At 44.5% G+C, this 18,895-nt stretch overlaps 2 protein-coding genes across 2 annotated transcripts in view; one reads left to right on the top strand and one right to left on the bottom strand.

Annotated features, from left to right (window-relative positions):
- Positions 1–18,895, bottom strand: part of TFB1M (transcription factor B1, mitochondrial) — a 71,009-nt gene that overhangs the window by 23,067 nt on the left and 29,047 nt on the right. The window lies entirely within an intron of this gene.
- Positions 7,138–7,800, top strand: CLDN20 (claudin 20). The gene has a single exon (XM_006868448.1). The coding sequence runs from the start codon at positions 7,138–7,140 to the stop codon at positions 7,798–7,800; it is 663 nt and encodes a 220-aa protein (XP_006868510.1).

The following is an 18,895-nucleotide window of genomic DNA, read 5'->3' on the forward strand; positions in this document are numbered from 1 at the left end:
CTTCCAACCTGAGGGGCTCATTTGCCGGCACTATATCTGACAGTGTTTCTCTGCTATTCATAAGGTTTTCAGTGACTAAACATTTGGAAGTAGTTTGTCACTCTTTTTCCTAGTCTGTCTTAGTCTGGAAGCTCATCTGAAACCTGTCCACCATGGGTAACCCTGCTGGTTATTTAAAATACCGATGGCACAGCTTTTAGCATGACAGCAACTCAAAAGTCATCACAGTACGACAAAGTGACAGATGAGTGGTGGCCATTTTGTTTTAAGTGGAAACTGTCACTTTGAATTTCGAGGAGATCTGTGCTCATGCGTAGTAGAATCCTCCAGGGGTGGGGATGGGAGTGTCCATTCGCTCAGGCATCCCCTCTAGTCACCAGTATGGAGGTGCTCAGACAGATACCAAATGAACAGATACCAAAAGATGAATGTCCACACCTTTATCTCTGTGGTTCTGTCAGGCATTCGTGGCTGTTTTGATCCTTCCTCCACTTGGTCACTCCCAAGATGGCGGCTCCGGGAGTAGCTGAGCATCTCGAATTAGAAAGCAATGGATTTCTTGATTCTGGTACAAATTGCCCTAGCTGTAAGCCTTCCAAGCTTCTAAATATTCCTTTATATGTGGTTCAGAGTTCTAGCACCATCCCCTGAGCCTGCTTTGTCTGGTATTCTGTGTTGTTGCTGACCTCACTGCCAATCTACCCAATGCACCATCTTGTAGGATAATCTTTATAGGAACAGAAAACCGTATCTTTCTCAGAACCTCAGAGTGGGCTGGTGAGTTTGAACTTCAGACTTTAGGGTTAGCAGTCCAGTGTTTATCTTACTGTGCCACCAGGAATTAACCTGAAAGCATGCGTATTAAGCCGTTTATTCTCCTGGGGGCACCATTACACGGGAAGTTCAGCTGGGAGCAGATTGGTACCACCAGGTATTAATCAATCTCCGCGCATGTCTGTTTGTACGTCAGACCATGGTGTAGAGACCAAGCCAAGACACTAAAGGGAGGATTCCTGTGATACAGCGATGCTGTCCTGATTCGAGGCTCCTGGAGATATTTACTCACATTCAATTCTACTCAGTTTTCATATATAGAATTATTTTTAAAAAGTAACTCCACGTATCCAAATTATAATGCAGGTTAGGTAATGACTATTTTAGGCATGGCTCAGTTTTCAGCCAAAAACAGACAGGTCTATCAAAAGGAACAACCATACCAGTGAGATACGCATACCTTAGAATACGCAATCATTTGAGATCAATAGGGCAGTATTTACTCAAGGGAAACGTTCAGAAAGGTTAGGAAAGAAGGAGGAATGGAAACAGGAAACACAGGGAGGAAGTGGGATGAGGAATATTGCATTATGGGACTGCATTCACTGAGATGAACAAAATGTTTACGAATTAATGCATGGAAAACTGATTTACTCTGTAAATCTTCACCCAATTCACAAGAAAAAGTTGAAAATAAAGAACTCTAGCTACAAAGCACAGCCACTAGAGTGATGCTGTTGTTGAGTGCTGTTGTGTTGGTTCTGACTCATAGTGAGGAGCGGCTGGTGGGTTTGAACAGCTGACCTTGCTGTTAGCAGGCCAGCGCCACACCAAGACTCCATAAAAGGTTATATATCCTGCTAAATGATAGACTTAGAAAACATTAAGACAAATTAATCAACAAACAAAACATCAAAAAATCCAGGTAACTGAAATGTAATAAAGAACATTTAAAGAACTATTTAACATCTGATCTGGCTATTAACAGCAGTAAAACTAAAAACCATATCATATCATTTTCTTCTTTCTCTATTGTGTATTGACGAGTCAGTTCCAACTCATAGTAACCTTGTTTAAGGCTTCAGGGAGCGGATGGTGGGTTTGAACCACCAACCTTATGGTTAGTGCAATTAGCCAGGGCCCTCCCTCTTTGTTGTTGTTTTTGTGTGCTGTTGAGTCAGTTGAGACAGCAACCCTGTATAGGGTTTCCTAGAGCGGCTGGTGGGTTTGAACCACCAACATTGCGGTTAAGCAGTCCAGTGCTTATCCTACAGTGCTATACCGAGACTTCTCTTTCTCTTTGTTGTTGTTAAATGCCATCAAGTCACTTTCGACTTATAATGACCCTATATAGCGTTTCTGAGGAATGGCTGGTGTGTTTGAACCACCAACCTTGCTGTTCAACTCGGCCTTACGGTTAGCACTTATTCTATAGCGCAGCAGAAGAAAATCTCCACTGATGTGATGGCCACTGGTCAGAATGACAGTTACTGAGGAAGAAAATAATGAGAATCCAGAGGAGCGTCGTGTGAATTCTGTCGGAACAATTACTCATGGTTTGTAGCTAAATGTTCTAAGTTCAGTTCTACTTGACAGTGTTTTAAAGAACCCTGAGCAAAACTCACAGGAGTTTGACTGAAACCAACATTCTCTGATGTTGTTGCTAAGTGCCACAGAGTTGGTTTCCACTCATAGTGACCCTGTTTAGGGTTTCTGAGGCTTTTCAAATCTTTTGCGGGAACAGAAAGCCTTAACTTTTTCCTGAAGAGGGGCTGGTGGGCTTGAGCCACTCACTGACTTTGTGGTTCGCAGTCCAGTGCTTATCATTTGGAGCCACCCTGCTTCTGCATTCCATGTACCTGTTATTTTATGCTAACCACACAGGGTCTTGAACGACCTTAGAGCACAATGTAAACAACAGAGAGGGTCAGTAAGAACGCTCCACATTGACTATAGATCACACCAGCCTACGGTTTAAAGTCCAATGTATGTTTCCTCTGACATGTGTCATCGCGTCATTTTGGTGTCATTTCTTCATGACATTTTCTAACGGCTCTATTTAGTAAGGGAGACTTCAGGAAACATTTTCCAAGGAAGGAACAATGAAGAAAATGCAGGGTACCCCAAAAGCAACCTGAAGATTTAACTGATCAGTTTCTAATCAACAATTGTTTCTGGATTTTCATTAAAAAAAAAAGTTTTTATAAACTATATAAACTGAAGGAGTCCTGGTGTGATGCTGTAGGATAAGCACTTGACCACAAGGTTGGTTTGAACCGTACGGTTGACAGTTCAAATCCACCAGCTGCTCCTCGGAAACTCTGTACAGGGTCGCTATAAGTCAGAACCAACTTGATGGCCCTCAACAACAACAATCTTCTGACGGTTTATTTTGAAAAGAAGAAAGTTACAAGTTTGTGAATCCTGGTTATGACCCAGCCAACAAAGCAGCACAATAAAAAGATGGTCTCAACTATCATTTGCAGACAGCACAGTTTACTTAATATTCCAGACCGCAATCTTTCATTTGAGGACATAAAATAATAAACTGTATCTTCCAACAAGAGATAAAACATCAAAAAATAAATTATAACTCTAAGTCTAAAAGGTATTAAACAAAGCCAGGCTATTTTGTGAGTGCCCCAATAAGCCGTCCTCTGTATATAATGACATAAAGGCATTTCAGCTTCCGGGTGTCAACAAACTCTGTTGTAATGGCAACTCCCTCCCTTCCCCGCCCCTGGCCCTCCTTTCTGAACTCTCCCTGGGCTCAGCTTAAGAAAGGAGGTGGAGAGCCTGGCATTTATCTTCCAGAGCCATCAGCAGTTTCTACCTCTCAGACGTCTAGGTGAGCAAGTTACCTTGTTGACACCTTTTTCACTAAGTCTCCAGATGAGCCACATGGGTCTGGCTGTTCTTCCTCACACATTATTGGGGTTCATTTGAAGACGACCGACAGAAGGTATGGAAAATGAGACACTTCCCACAAGGCTTAGAGAACAAAGTACAGATCTTAAGTATTATTTAGTTTGAATTATGAGTTGTATATCTGTTTCTTAGTACTAGTTTTGAAATTTGTCTTGAAATTCTTATCTGAAATTCTGACTGCATTTTCATGAAATCCAGTGCAGGCTGGCAAATAGTCCATGAATGGAATGGAATGCTCGCATGCTCTGCTGTGTGTACTGTGAGGAGCAAAGTGCTTATAGGAGACCCTCTTTGTTTCTGCTTGTTTTCAGTATTTCTTTACCACCCCCACCACAAACAGTTAAACAAAGTATGGCTTTACTCTCCAAGAAATAGTATGATGTTTGTAACTGAAGAGAGAATAAAAAGATATCCTAGCCACAGAGCTAAAATGCCAGTGTATTTGTACAAAAGGAGCAGAAGAGTGGTCTTCATTTGGAAAATGAACTCTCTGGGTACGTCCTCTATGCAGCAGAAAGCATTTGAAGCTCAGTATTCAACCATCAGTGCTGTGCGTCCCAAATGCAATGTCAGATTGTTTATCCGATCTTGGCTGTCTGTAATTTATCACTGCCAGTACTTGTTAGTGATGACGAATAAGCTATTTGAAAGGCTGAATTATACTGAGATTTATCAAACGTACTGGCTAATGGGGAAGAAGAAAGTTATAATTGGGAAGTTGAGTAGAATTTGATGAGCATTTAAAGGTTACTTTACACCAAAGTAGAAAAGAGAGAGAGAGAGAAAGAAAGGAGAGAGAGAGGAAGAATTCATTAGAGAATGGTGAGGAATGTTCTTGAAGAATCCCTAAGGTGAAAACAAGAGAAAGAGAGAGAGAGAAAATGAAAGAGAGAAAAGAAGGGAGGAAGAATTCATTAGGTAATACTGCAGAATGTTCTTGAAGAATCCCTAAGGTGAAAGCAATTTGGGAAGGCAGTAATTTAACAAGCTGGTTGGAGTCAGACATGCTCAAACCCCAAACTTGAAAACAGTTATTAGAACACTGTAAACATCTGCTTAATTTTTTTCTAGAAACGATCTTGGGCTGGAGATGTGAAGAAATTTAGAAAACAGAAAGTAAATAAATGGCATGAAAGCAGGCATTTCCTAAGCATACAGTGCTTACAGCGAAGCCTGACTCTTAAGATTATGAACGGCAAAAGTAGGAAAATGTAATCCACACAGTCCAGGGTCTAACTTGTTAGAAAACCAATAGTTGTGGCTATATAAAGCCTCCACTTCCAGCAGAGGCATAAACTGATTTGACTTTGGACACCTGACAAAAGCCAGACATCACCTGATGTGAGTTCTTTGAAGCTAAGCCTTGTGCCCTAATAAAGCCCTGGTGGGCTTGTTTTGTCCTGGTTGAGTACGAGCAGGGTAAAGTAATGAATGGTGTTATCTGCTGCATGTGGGGAGCCTACCTGGGGAAGAGCTCACCAGGAAGCCTTGGATGACAGGAAGCCCTGCCCACTCCCAGTGTGGCTACTGAGGACCCTGAGTGATTTCCTGTCGGCAACCCCAACCCCCAAACAAAGACAGACAAGATGACAGCGAAGATTAAATCTCAATTATGAAAATCAACTCTGTCTATTTTGGATTAAGGCGTTCTGGTGTGGCACTGTTAGGATAATGCATTGGATCAACCGTAAGGTCAGTCTGAACCCGAAGGTCGGCAGTTCAAACTTACCAGTCACTCCTTGGAAACCCTACACAGGGTTGTTATGAGTTGGAACAAACTCCACAGCACTTGATAACAAAAAAAAGCAAAAGAGAACAAAACCAAACCAAAATCATACCAAATGTCATTAGTTATCAATGGTCACATCATATAAAGTAAGTAAAAAAAACAAAAAAAAAAAAGCAAAAGAGAACAAAACCAAACCAAAATCATACCAAATGTCATTAGTTATCAATGGTCACATCATATAAAGTAAGTAAAAATATAAAAGATAATGGCAAGGAGTGCTTCCTGCTCTCAGCCCTTACGGTGCATGCTGTTAATTAATCCTGTGGTAAAGGCCCGACTCCTCATTTTAAAGAAGAGACCATGTAAGCCCAGGGCTGCCCCACGTGTTCTGGATTCAGAGCCCACCTGTCTTTCCAGAAACATTCTAGAAGCAAGAGAGAGACAGTCCACTAGACCAGCAAGGCTGCCAAACAACCAGAGTGTAGCACTCCAGAAACCATCCCGTCTCTCAAATAAGGCAGAAAAGAACGCACTCGAGTCCTTACGCTATCCTTTCACCTACCCGACGACGTGGCTCCTTCTGGTACGTACTGTCGAGAATGGCTGGCACTCCTCTGATTCTCCCAGAGGGGCTGCTTTTATTTGGGTTAGGGAAGCATTCTGATGGTTCTCGTGGCTCCAAAGACAAAGACAGGGCCTGACTACTTCCCTCTGTACTGGAAGTGAAACAAGCACTATCTTAGATAAGGTCTCTGCAAGTGGCTGTTAGGGACAGCATCAACCCAGTGATCCATCTCCTCGGCGGAGAATTCACCTGGGTCATGGGCCTGGCACACGGTGGGAGTTTCATCAATATCTGTGTGTTAGAATAATTTTCTGAATTCTTAAGAGCTTTTCTCAGATTATTTATAGGTCATTTTTCAAAGAGGGGGTTTAATCTATTCTTCCTAATCACCTATCATGCACTCACTAACTGCCAACAAGTTGGTTCCAACTCACAGCGACCCTGTATAGGGTTTCAGAGGGGTGACTGTAGGGTTGGTGTGCCCACCTTGCAGTTAGCAGTCCACTGGTGGTGGTGGTGTGCTGTCGAGTTCCGACTCCTAGCGACACTGTGTAGGGTTTCTGAGACAGTAAATCTTTACAGTAGAAAGCCTCACCTTTTTCCTGTGAAGCGGCTGGTAGATTCGAACTGCTAACCTTTTGGTTAGCAGTCCAATGGGTAGCCACTGTGCTACCAGGGCTCCTTACAGCACCACTAGGGCTACTTACTAACCCAGGATGTGTGTCAGTGAGTCAGTTCCAACTCATAGTGACCCTACACAGGGTTTCGGAGAGCTCCCGGTGGGTGTGAGCTGCTGACCAGTCCAGTCCTTATCCCATACTGTAATGAAAAAGAGAATCTATTTTCTAAGACTCCTAATCAGATCTATAGCAGGAATTCCTCATTTCTACTCTCTGAACAGGCCAGGTGCCTGGTGAGGGCCATGCCGGCTTCAGCCCCTCTGAGTGACCAGGAGCATGAAGTGGGGCATGTCTGCTGGTTCTCACAGCCTGCGGGGACTGTGCCCACTGTGGGGGACTCTGTGCTCAGCTCTCGCACTCCAGTATAAGGCCCTGTGCTCACTCACTCTTCTCCCCAACTCTGCCTTCTCTCCCCAGCCTGCAGTCTCTAACCTTGGCGCCCACCCAGAGGAGGCCACGCCATGGCCTCGGCAGCGCTCCAGCTCTTTGCTTTCGGCCTGGCCTTATCAGGGGTGTCTGGGGTGCTCACGGCCACCCTGCTGCCCAACTGGCTGGTGCACGTGGACAGGGGCTCGGGCATCATCACAGCCCTAGTGCAGTTGCAGGGGCTCTGGCTGGACTGCACGTGGTACAGCACAGGGGTGCTCAGCTGTAGCAGCAAGGACTCCGTTCTGTCCCTCCCCGGCCATGTGCAGGCTGCCCGGGCCGCCATGGTGCTGGCCTGCATCCTGTCCGCCTTGGGGGCCTGCACGTCCACAGTCGGGATGACATGCACTCGTCTAGGAGGGGACAGAAAGACCAAAAGGCATGCTGCTCTGGTAGCTAGTGTCTGCCTCCAGGTGGCAGGGGTCTCTGGTCTGATCCCCACGGTATGGTACACCAAGGAGATCATCGCCAACTTTGTGGACCTGGCGGTGCCTGAGAGCAACAAGCAAGAGCCTGGGGGAGCCGTCTACGTGGGATTCATTTCGGCTGTGCTGCTGTTGGTCTCCGGTGTGATTTTCTGCACTTCCTACGTACAAGAGAGGCCACAAGCTTGGCTCCACCAGCCCAGGTGGCAGAACACTATGTCGGCCACCCAGCTGGAGACAAACTCAGCATACCACCTGAAGGACTATGTGTAAAGAATGACAGACTGCATTCAGGAAAAAGCTTTGGGGTGCCTGCTAGGCATTTGAAACTTTATTTTAGATGAAAAAATAAATGAAAAGAAAGAAAACTATGCGTAGCTCTCTCTACAGAATGTGAAATACTTGAAATACCACAGGATAGTTGAAAATGCTACCAAATCCTGAGTATTATCATAAAACTACACCTGTAAGGTTTCCTTGTTTCCATTACTGTCTCCATGCTGTGTTCACCTTAAACGTTTGTAACAGAAACAAACTTTGTATTAATAAGGTAAATGATGAATGACCTCCCCCTTTTCTTATTTCTGAAGATGACCTATTGGTACATCTTCCAGATTGGAACTTGATTGGAATTTATAAAAGGACTAAAGAGTCAAAAATATTAAAGTATCTTGCCCTGATGTTAATTGAGGATTTGATGTTGTTAAGCGCCATAGAGTGGGTTCTGACTCATAGTGACCCTGTATAGGATTTCTGAGGAGCAGCTGGTGACCTTGAACCACCGACCTTGCAGTTCATCCAGCGCATTATCCCGCAGCGCCACCCAGGACTCCTACCTGAGAATAGCCAGATGCTTTTGTGATCAGGTTTGCAAACACTGCAGCAACTAGTTTTGTTTAAAGCCACTTAGTATAGGAGTGTATCAGATAGTGTCCAAAGCACAGACACCGACTACAACCTGTTTCTTTCATCTTCAAAAAAACAAATTCCAAACACATTTGCAGGGCTTTAAAAAATGTCAAGGAAAAATAATGAAAAGATAATGGAGTTTTTCCATGAACTTTTTGAAGCTCCTTCGTATTACAATTAAACTCTTAAGAGTCGGGAGAACTAAGGAAAAGAAACTGGTAAATGCTACCAGAGCAAGTGACACTGAAATCACCAGGTTTTTCCAGATTCAAGTACAGGCTGAGCAGGGATGATAAAAGCTTGTTTGCTTTTACCAAGCAAGAACTCCCATCTCCCACTTTCAGCACAAGGATCCCACCAACTAAATCCTACAGTATTTTGGATTTCTCCCATCTCATTTAAGGTCTAATTTATTAGTATTTGAATAATAAGGTTTACTTGGAGTTGTCATTTAGAGATTCTCTTGCAAATCAGCTGTTTCAATCAGTTCCTTGTTGTTAAGTGCCTTTAAGAATGATGGGTAAATACAGTGAAAACAATAAAGAATGCTTTTAAAAACAGAAGCTAAGCCCTGGTAGCATAGTGGTTACGAGTTGGGCTGCGAACCTCAAGGTCAGCGGTTCAAAACTACCAGTGGTTCTGCAGGTGAAAGATGAGGCTTTCTGCTCCCGTGAAGATTTACAGCCTTGGAAACCCTATACAGGGCCACTATAAATTGGAACCGACTTCATGGCACACCATCACCACCTAGTTATCATATACTACATAACAAATATTTTCACAAGAAAATAAAAGTGAACTTTTCCAAAGCACAAGAAAACACTGCACACTTCTGTTTCTAATAATGATTCACTGATTGAAGCTCAGTCACTGTTCACAGTGGGATGGCAGACAGAGAGAGAACAGAGCCTTATACATCAATCAATTCCAGAAATGGGATGAATTAGGTTTTATGTGAGTAACTAATTTTCATTTGTGTTGAAGAGAGCAGAAGTCAAAATATTTCATACCTATTTTACTAGAACTCAAGTGTGGCTACAGCAGTGAGGTTGGCCCAGGATCGGGCAGTGTTTCGTTCTGCTGTCCATAAGGTCGCTATGAGTCGGTACCGACTCGATGGCACCTAACAACAACAACAACAATTTTATTAGGCAGAGTATTGATCTCTTCTGCAATAGTGCTAGTAATGGGAATAGCTGAAATGACAGAGTATTATTGTATATGGAAATGAGGAAGGGACTCATTTAAACAGACATTTTAATGATGGGTTAAAGTATATATTCCTTTTGAGTGGCCAAAATGTTATTTCCTAAACAATGTCTCATCAAAGGAAATTCTGGTGAAAATCATACTGTTACAGGAGCGCTTTGCTACCAGCTGGGTTCATATGCAGTCAATGTACCCCAAGTCCTGTATTTAATTAAAGAACACTTTATACAAGAGGGCTTTACAAAGTTCATGGAAGAGTCAAATTAAGAGATCATGAAATGTTTCCACATACTTTTTGAAGCCCCCACGTATGTGATGAGGGGTGCATCTATTTTATATAATACAAAAGCTCGTTTTCATTTGCTGTTGTGTCCAACTCAAAGTGACCCTGTATAGGGTTTCTGAGGAGCTACTGGTGGGTCTGAAGCACAGACCTTGCTGTTAGCAGTTCGTGCTTGTCCTATAGCCGCAGAGCAGGACTCTCATTTATAGTGTTAGAATATTTTCCTAAGTAGATACTCAGCTCATTGCCACTTAGTCGATGCCAACTCATCGTGAGCCTGTCCAGGGGTTTCTGAGGATGGTTAAGTCTTTATGGGAGAAAGCCTCATCTTTCTCCCACGTAGTGGCTCGCTGACTGAACTGCTGACCTTGTGCTTAGCAGTCCAGTGCTGATCCTAAACTACCACACCTGGTGGCAGTTCAAATCGACCAGCTGCTTCGCAGGAGAAAGATGAGGCTTTCTGCTCCCATGAAGACGTACAGCCTCGGAAACCCTGTGCAGGGCCACTGTCAGTCAGAATCCACTGATGGCAGTAAGGAGATACAGGAATGGTTTCAAGTCTCTTTCCTATAAAACAACGGTGCCATCTTACCCAGACTGGAAACAGTGTGCTGGAAAGGTGTGTAGTGCTTCCGCCCCTCCCTGGGTGGGCCCCTCACTGCACTCCTTCACCTGCAGTCTCCCAGGCCAACCTCCCTGCCTGGCCAAGACCTACGCACCCGTTAGGGCTCAAATGTGAGCTGAGCCCTGACTCCCCAGAGTGCTCTGTGGAACAGAATGACTGGTTTACATCATCTCCAACCAGCTGGGGGACCAGTCTCCATCACCTTTGTATTCCCAGTAACTTATCACTGCAAGTGGTTGTGATGATGGCAGTCTCCACTCATTCACACCTCGTAATGATGCCAGGAGGTAGGGACTGCTCTTGGGAGCTGGCAGGGTTGGGGGTGGGGAGGGGGCAGAGTGGTGTCAGTTACCTACCTGGGATTCAAGGGGACCCTCCTGGGTGCCAGTTCTGCCTAGGCCACTGTGTGACCTCTCTAAGCCTCGGTCATGTGACAACGAGGAGAAAAGCAGCACGTTTACAGCTGCCGTCAGGACGGGAGGAGGTCACACGTGCCACCGTGTGAGTATGTATGACTGCTACCTAGCCCAGTGGGCTTCACGGGAACTCAGGTCTGGAGACGTTACTGGTTGTCGTGACTGGGGCTGCAGGGTGATGCTAGTATCTCGGGGGCAGAGGCCAGACGTGCTGCCCAATCTCCTCTAATGCACAGGGCAGACCCCACAAAGATGTCAGTACTGTGAGGGTAAGGAAGCCTGCTGGTCTCATCTATCTGAACACCCTTAAACATTCAGTTTTCTTTGATTAAAAAGTTACCAAAACAACAAAAAGACTAACAACAACACAAACACAAAGAACAGGTTGTTCATTTCACTTGTAGAATAGACCCGTATGTAGTTGTATGAATCACTGGTGTCAGCTAGTAATTCTGGCAGAGACGACACAGACTTTAAGGCAGGGGAAGTAAGATGTAAGAAATCTAGATAGAAAAGCAGCTGATGTCAGGAGTTAGTGACTAGCGACTTCTTATCGTTAAATACTGTTGGATCCGTTCTGACTCACAGGGACCCTGTGTAGGGTTTCCGAGGAGCAGCTGGTGAGTTTGAACCACCGACCCTGCAGTCTAGTGTTTACCCTACAGTGCTACACCAGGACATGACTAGTGAATAGCTTCAGGTACAGGCACGGAGCAGGGGACGTTAAGGTGACCTCCAGGCTTAGGCACCATTAAGAGCAGACTGAATACACGGGCACAGCGCCTTCCTGCACCTCACTGTATTGTGCTTTACAGGGCGAGCCTGCTTCGAGCAAGTGCTCACGGTGTCTGTAGCCTCTTTTGGCGATTCTCACAACGTCTACAACTTCTCATAATGCTACTGTACACTTGGCACTGTGGGGTAATGCGTCAGACTGCAAAATCGTTTCAACTGCAAGGTTGGTGGTTCAAGCTCACCAGCTGCTACTTGGAAACCCTATACAGGGTCGCTATGGGTCAGAATCGACTCAACGGTACTTAACAATACTGTACACTTAACTGTACACTAAGAGGCAGAGGAACAGGGCCAACAAAGCTTTCATCTGTACTGGGAAACCAAACGATCGTGTGACCAAACCCACAGTATCTCCAGGATCTACCTATGTAGGGAAGAGCAGGCCCAGGGCAGACAGAATTCAGGTCCATCTGGAACATGCACTTAGGACTTCTCTCACGGCATTTCTTTCATCCCTCCATTTCGGGTTATGTGACTTTAACATAGACGAGCGTTATTGACTTCTGAGGATTTCTGTCAGAGCCTGCAATTTTGCAGAACCCTGCAGTAGACACCTTTATTGCCTCCAATAACAGTGTTGTTGTTGTTGTTCATTCTATTTACCCTTTATCTGTATACAAAAGCGTCACCTGACATAGGAAATGCTGTTTCTTCCCTCCCTGCCTTCACACTTACTACGTATTATATTCTTGAGCTATTATGATGAACATTGTTCTTGTTGTTAAATGCGCAGAGTCGAGTCAGGTTCGACTGACATTAAATTATAACGGAGTAGTAAATAGTTCTCTCTGTTCAAGGAGGTGAGTCTGATACTTCACAATTAGGAGTTTTAGTTTACATACTTATTTTTATTTTAGGTCCATGCATTTTCATAAAGGACTGGAGACAACCGACAGTAAAACTATAGGTCTGTTAAGTATAAACCCACTAATTACAGTGAAAGGTTAGAGTTACAGAGACAAGGAAGAGAGAAGAAACATGCTCTTATGTAATCCTGGTTGTAGGACACTGAAGTAGTTAAATAGGGTGCTTAGTTCAGAACTTTCCAGCAACCAAGGCAAGGAGGGCCACATTAGCTATAAAGACCACTGCATATAAGGTATGATGGATGGTGCCTTGTCCAAGCTCCTCCCACTGGTCAATGCAGCCAGCCCCCAGCTAATGGCCCCTATACCTAGAGTTGCTTCAGCTAACACCCTAGAGCACCTCGGCTAACACACATGCAGCAGCACACCTGGAGTACCTGGGCTAACACACATTCGGAGGCCTCTGCTATGCACCTGGAGTGAGTGGTCTTATTGGGAGGTGGTGCCAAAGACTGGTGGGCACAGGGCAGACTGACAGGTCAGCACACTGCCCCAGGTAAGGAAGCTCTGTGAAGCCCTCTGAGCTCCAGAGCACCCCTCCCCACCTCCTATCCCCCCTCGGGCAGTCTCCTGGTGGAGCAGCTCCCTCTCTCCCCTGCTTCTTAGAGTTCCCCAGTACATCACATTCACACACTCCTCCCAGTCTCTGAAGGCCTACCCAGAAGAGAACATGAGTTACACAGAGAAGATGAATCATTTGACCTTCTGTCCAAATGGATCTCAGGGGGCTAGTAGACAACAAAAACAACATCCTCCACATTAAGTTTCAAAAACCGCAAAGGCATGAGCAATGGCTAGTTGTGATGTGGAACCGCCCCTTAGGCTCAAGACTACTTCAGACAGTGGCTGCAGCTCAGAAGCTATGGGGAAGTGTGGCTGGAAGTCAGGCACTGTGTCCCCAGTGCCCAGTATTTAATAATAACACAGCATGGGGGCCTCATCATTAAATTATCCAAAATAGTATTGACTTTCTCTATATACTTTCAATCTGTTACCATGTTTGGAAGTAAATCAGCCCATGTGCTATGCTTCGTAACAGATAAAATCAGCTATTAATTCTGTATGTTTTACAAGTTATAATCCATTGTAGTACCATGCCAGACCCTATTAGCGTAGTGGGTTATGAGTTGGGTTGCTAACCGCAGGGTCAGCAGTTTGAATGTACCAGCCACTCTTTGGGAGAAAGATGAGGCTTTCTGCTCCCGTAAAGACTTCCAGCCTCAGAAACCCTGAACGGTCACCAGGGGATGGAAGCAACTCCACAGAACACAACCACCACGTCAAGACACAAGACCTGAGTCCACATCTATTATTTCCCCTTTCACTGCCCGCCTCCATGTCCATGTGCCAGAACCTCTTATCAGACACTTGAGTTGATTCTTTCTGTTCCTTACAGCAATCCTCCAAATGTGGCTTCTCTGCCCCAGTCACACGTAGACCTCTAAGGGAGTTCTCATAATCACAGTGCTAGGAGTCCAGCAGCTAGGGTCCACTAACCACAGGCCTGCTTTCTCCAGTGCGCTCCCTCTAACAGTCTAAGAGCCTTGTGGATTACCAACACCAAACACAACAGCAGCTGCAACAATCCTTGTATCTGAGTGTCTTTCTACTAGGTCAGAGATGGGAGGAATAGTTAGCCTGAAAGCCTGTCTGTTCCTCAGCAGGAATGTTGGATTAAGAGGTCCATAACCCCCCAAAACCAAACGCACTGCCATTGGGTCAATTCCAATTCCTGGCGACCCTCTAAAGAGTTTCTGCAACTGTAAATCTCTACAGGAATGGACAGTCTCATCTTTCCCCTGCAAGAGGCCCATGCTGTTGTTGTGAAGTGCCATCGAGTTGGTTCTGACCCATAGTGACCCTGTATAGGGTTTCTGAGGAGCAGCTGATGAGCCTGAACCACCGACCTTGTGGTTCAAACCAACTTTGCAGTCCACTGCATTAATCCACAGCACTATACTGGGACTCTGCAAGAGGCCCATAGCAACCATTTGTTCAAGTTAACAGAATTCTGAGGGATTAAAGGAGCACTGATGACTCAGTGGTCAGAACTTGGCTAACTGAAAGGTCAGGGGTTCGAACCCACCTGTCATTCCATAGGCGGATTACCCAATAAGCAATGTAAGCATGGGCTTACATGTGCTTAGTTACTAATGTGTAGGGAACAATTCCACCTGGGTTTCATCATAAATACCTTGCTTACTTAAGTTTTCCATCCCTTTGATGCTGTAGGAAGCTGCTATGAGGTTGGGAGAGAGACAGACATCAGCCAAACCTGGAGGCAGAGGCTTTGATGTGGTAAAAAATGAACAATTGTTAACTATAGATTAGTAAGTAAACACAGCCCTGGCGTACCTTGCTTATTCAGTAATTTAACACTGGAGACAGAGCCGGGGCAGTCAGCCACCATAAGAGCTCCAATCTCGGGCCCCCTCTGAGCTAGTTCTACTCCGTGACAGGCTTGCTGTGAGACACATCACCTCAAGGGCACTGGGTTTGGTTTTCTGGATCAAAGAGCTCAGAATTTCTCAAACTTGAGTAATGTGCTGACTAGCTGAATAAACAATTACTGTGGATCCCAGGAATACAACAGGTTTTCAGGGGCCTACATAGGCCAGCTTGAGAAATGTTAAGAAACAAAAGTTCTATTCCACCATGGAAATATTTTTAATTGTGAATTTGCAGAGCAAAAGATACTTTTTGTCTTAAAATTACTGAAATACTTTTATTAGTACAAAACATTTATTTTAAGAAACTAAGAGGTTCTCTTTTCTGTAGACAGAAAAGAGTCTGGGGGTTCCAATTTTGCAGGGACAGGCAGATTAGAGAAATGAATGAGACTGAAGTGTTCGATGAGCAATAAATTGTACTAGGCAGAAAAGGGCTGTAATAGTTCCACCGAAGCACAACTTCTGCTGATAAAGCTCCAACAAGGGATCCCGGATTCTAACAGGAAAATCCCACAGGCGGCTATAAATAAGTCTTCCTGAATCACACGAGAAACTCTCCATATCTAATTTTTGGAGTTTTGATTGAGACTAAGTATTGCATTTTAGTAAAATCCTTCTGGTTCATCTATAGAAAATTAACCTTCTTCTCTCATTGCCCCCAGGAATCTGCGGACTCTTCTACCTCAGCATTAGCGTATTTTACTTTGTGTTGTAAGAATTTGTGCCGATTTACGCTGTCTCCTTCAAAAGGATTTAGCCAGAGGGACAAGCTTGTACCATTATTTTGCCTTCTTTGTTAGCACTCCTCCCTGCTCCGACTAAAGAAAATGAATTTTTAAAACACCTGCTCAAAGTAACTATCAAGTCAAATATTTCTCAGCTTTCCTCAGTCTTTCTAATCTGTTCTAATGTGGTAAAACTACTTCCGAGCAGCAGAGAACAACAAAATTCCTTCAGAATTGGAATTTCAGCATTTGATGTACTGTTTCCTTTTATCATAATACATGCGTTTGCCTCCTAGTTTACCAATAATCACCTGCCCTTGTGCATGAGCTATTTACAGTACAGAGAAAGACCTGCAGAGAGTCAAAGGTCCAGCTAGGATTTTTTGCAATAAATGTTTTCTTCAAATCTTGATCCCTGAGGGACAATTTTAACAGAGTTAGAAACCTCCCACTAAAAATATGCTAATATAAGAGCCCTTAGTAAAATATAGATAGCTTCAAGACTTTGTTGTTAAGAGCCTAGAGTAGGTTCAGACCGTGGCAGGGTAATAAAAACATTTCTGAGTCCAGCCCAACTGAGGGCAGCTATTGCCGTGAAAAGCCTACAAGCAAAGAGGATTCAACGTTGGGCAGCTAACAGAAAGGATGGTGGCTGGCACCCACCAGCTGCTCCGAGGGCGAAAGAGGAGGCAGTCTGTTCTCGTGAAGATAAGCAGTCCTGGAGCCCCAATGGGGCAGTCCTACTTTGTCCTACCAAGGTCTCTATGAGTTGGAATTAACTTTACGGCAGTGGGTTTGGGTGTTTTTGTTTTTTTTTTTAATTAACATCATGGTTTCTGATATAACTGGGTCCTTAACCCAAACCAACCCACTGCCACTGAGTCGAGTCCCTATCCAAATTGTTACATCCACACACATCTACAGCCAGAATGCTCCTTAGACGCGAGAATGTCAAGCCGTCGGCTCGCATACTTTGGATGTTATCAAGAAGAACCAGTGCCTGGAGAAAGACATCATGCTTGGTAAAGTGGAGGGTCGGCGAAAAAGAAGACCCTCAACAAGGTGGACTGACAGAAACAGCAGCAATGAGCACAGAGCAATGACTGTGAGGCTACCACAGGACCGACAATGTTTTGTACTGTCATGCACACGTTTGCTGTGAGTCTGAACCAACTGGAAGGTTATCGATCAGCAACAAGTTACAGGAAGGCAACAGCTACATGACCACCTGGCTGTCTTCATCACACTGACCTACTCTAAGACAGAAAGTCCCTGAAAGTAGCTGAGCCCCTACATGGTACTTCCAGTCATGAGGTAGGATGTTTCACAAGAAGTCATTCTCTGGGTCTCTGAAACCTTGAGATGCTGACAGGAAGTGGGGCTTGACTGAGTTCCCTGAGCGGCATTTAGACAAAGCTGATGAACAGCCTGCTGTGTCAGAGCTGGGTGGTGTGAACTCCTGCCTCACCTGACCACCCGGTAGATAGAGTGCGGCAAGACGGCTGGACTACACCGTCCACACTTACTGGCTGGGCCACCAATCTAATGTGTAAACCACTATGTAGGCTATACCCCACTTGGATTGCTTTGGTTTTAGAGAGCCAAATGTTTTCTACTGCACCCAGGTAGTCTCGATTCCAGCGTTTATGCTGATCTTATTAAGGTCAGCACTACTGATCACTAACTTCAGCTCACAGAAGACGGGTGAACACCGACACACTCGTTTAAAAAGAGAATAAAGGTGCTACGCATGTTTCCTCACACAATTCATTGTGAGCATTCCACATGATTAACTTTTTTTTTTAAACGAAGATTAATTTATGTAAAAGAAACCCTGCTAGGTGCAGAGTCCTGGTGTGGCACTGGAGGATAAGCACTGGACTTAAGCTAACTTAAGGTAATTGCAAGGTTGACAACTCAAACAAACCCCCAGCTGCTCTGGGATAACCATAAGTCACTATGAGTTGGGCTGACTCAACAGCACTTAATAACAACATCACATGATTAGTGAAGAGCTTTCTAGTCCTCACTAGGCTGTGAAATTTCTGTCCTGTATCTCTGGCCCAGGGCTTTTTCAGATAGATAGTGCATAGATGAGTTTTTATATGACATCTTTCACAGCTAACTCATCAAACATATTGTGTTGTGTTGTGCCGTGCTATTCTATGTACTACTGAGTCGGTTCTGATCGTAGCAACGCCATGCACAACAGAACAAAACACGGCCCAGTCCTGAGTGATCCTCACATTTGTTGTATTTGAGCCCACTGCGCTTGCCACTCTGCCAGTCCATCTCTTTGTTCACTGACCCTCAACTTGACCAAGCATGAAGCCCTTCTCCAGGGACTGGTGTCTCCTGATAACATGCGCAGAGTACGAGCGACGAGTCTCACCACCGTCACGTCTAAGGAGCATTAAATGAAGGTACGTCGTCAAGAAGTAGTTTTCTGTAAATGGATGCTGTTTTTTATTTTTAACAGAGAAACTGTTTCTAGCTCTTTTGTAACAGCACTTGCTTCTCTATAACTAGCATATAATAGTCAAAACTTCTGTAAACAAACTAAAATGGGGCTAGAACTTGCCAGTGAAAGAGGCTCACTGCACAAGACCACAGGTGGAATCCTGATCATCATCCAGAATCTTCTGAGGTGGGACATTCCCACGTGAAAGGACAAGCAGACCAAGCTGGAACAGCTAGAAGATACTTCTTGAAAGAAGACCAGCAGACAAAAAAACAAACACAACAATAGCAGCAGTCCAACTGACTACGACAAGAACAAGCAAGTTGTTCCCCAGGGAGTCATCAAGGCAAGTGGTCAGGTCCCCTCAAGGCAAACCCCCTTCCAAGATGGAAATTCAAATGGAATACACTAGCAGGCATGTGGTCCTTCAGGAGTGTGGGGTGTACCCTTTGGGTGTTTGATGATGCTTGCAATGAAACAAAGTACAATAGGATGAATGTAAAGTTAATGTTCACCCGTGTAAACTTACACATAATTCACAATAAATACGTAAAAAAAGAAAACCAAAAAACCCAACTTCTGTTAATATCCATTTTTTTTCCACATGATTCATCACAAATAACACTGCC

This window comes from Chrysochloris asiatica, unplaced genomic scaffold (genome assembly GCF_000296735.1).
Source record: "Chrysochloris asiatica unplaced genomic scaffold, ChrAsi1.0 scaffold00117, whole genome shotgun sequence".
NCBI lineage: Eukaryota > Metazoa > Chordata > Mammalia > Afrosoricida > Chrysochloridae > Chrysochloris > Chrysochloris asiatica.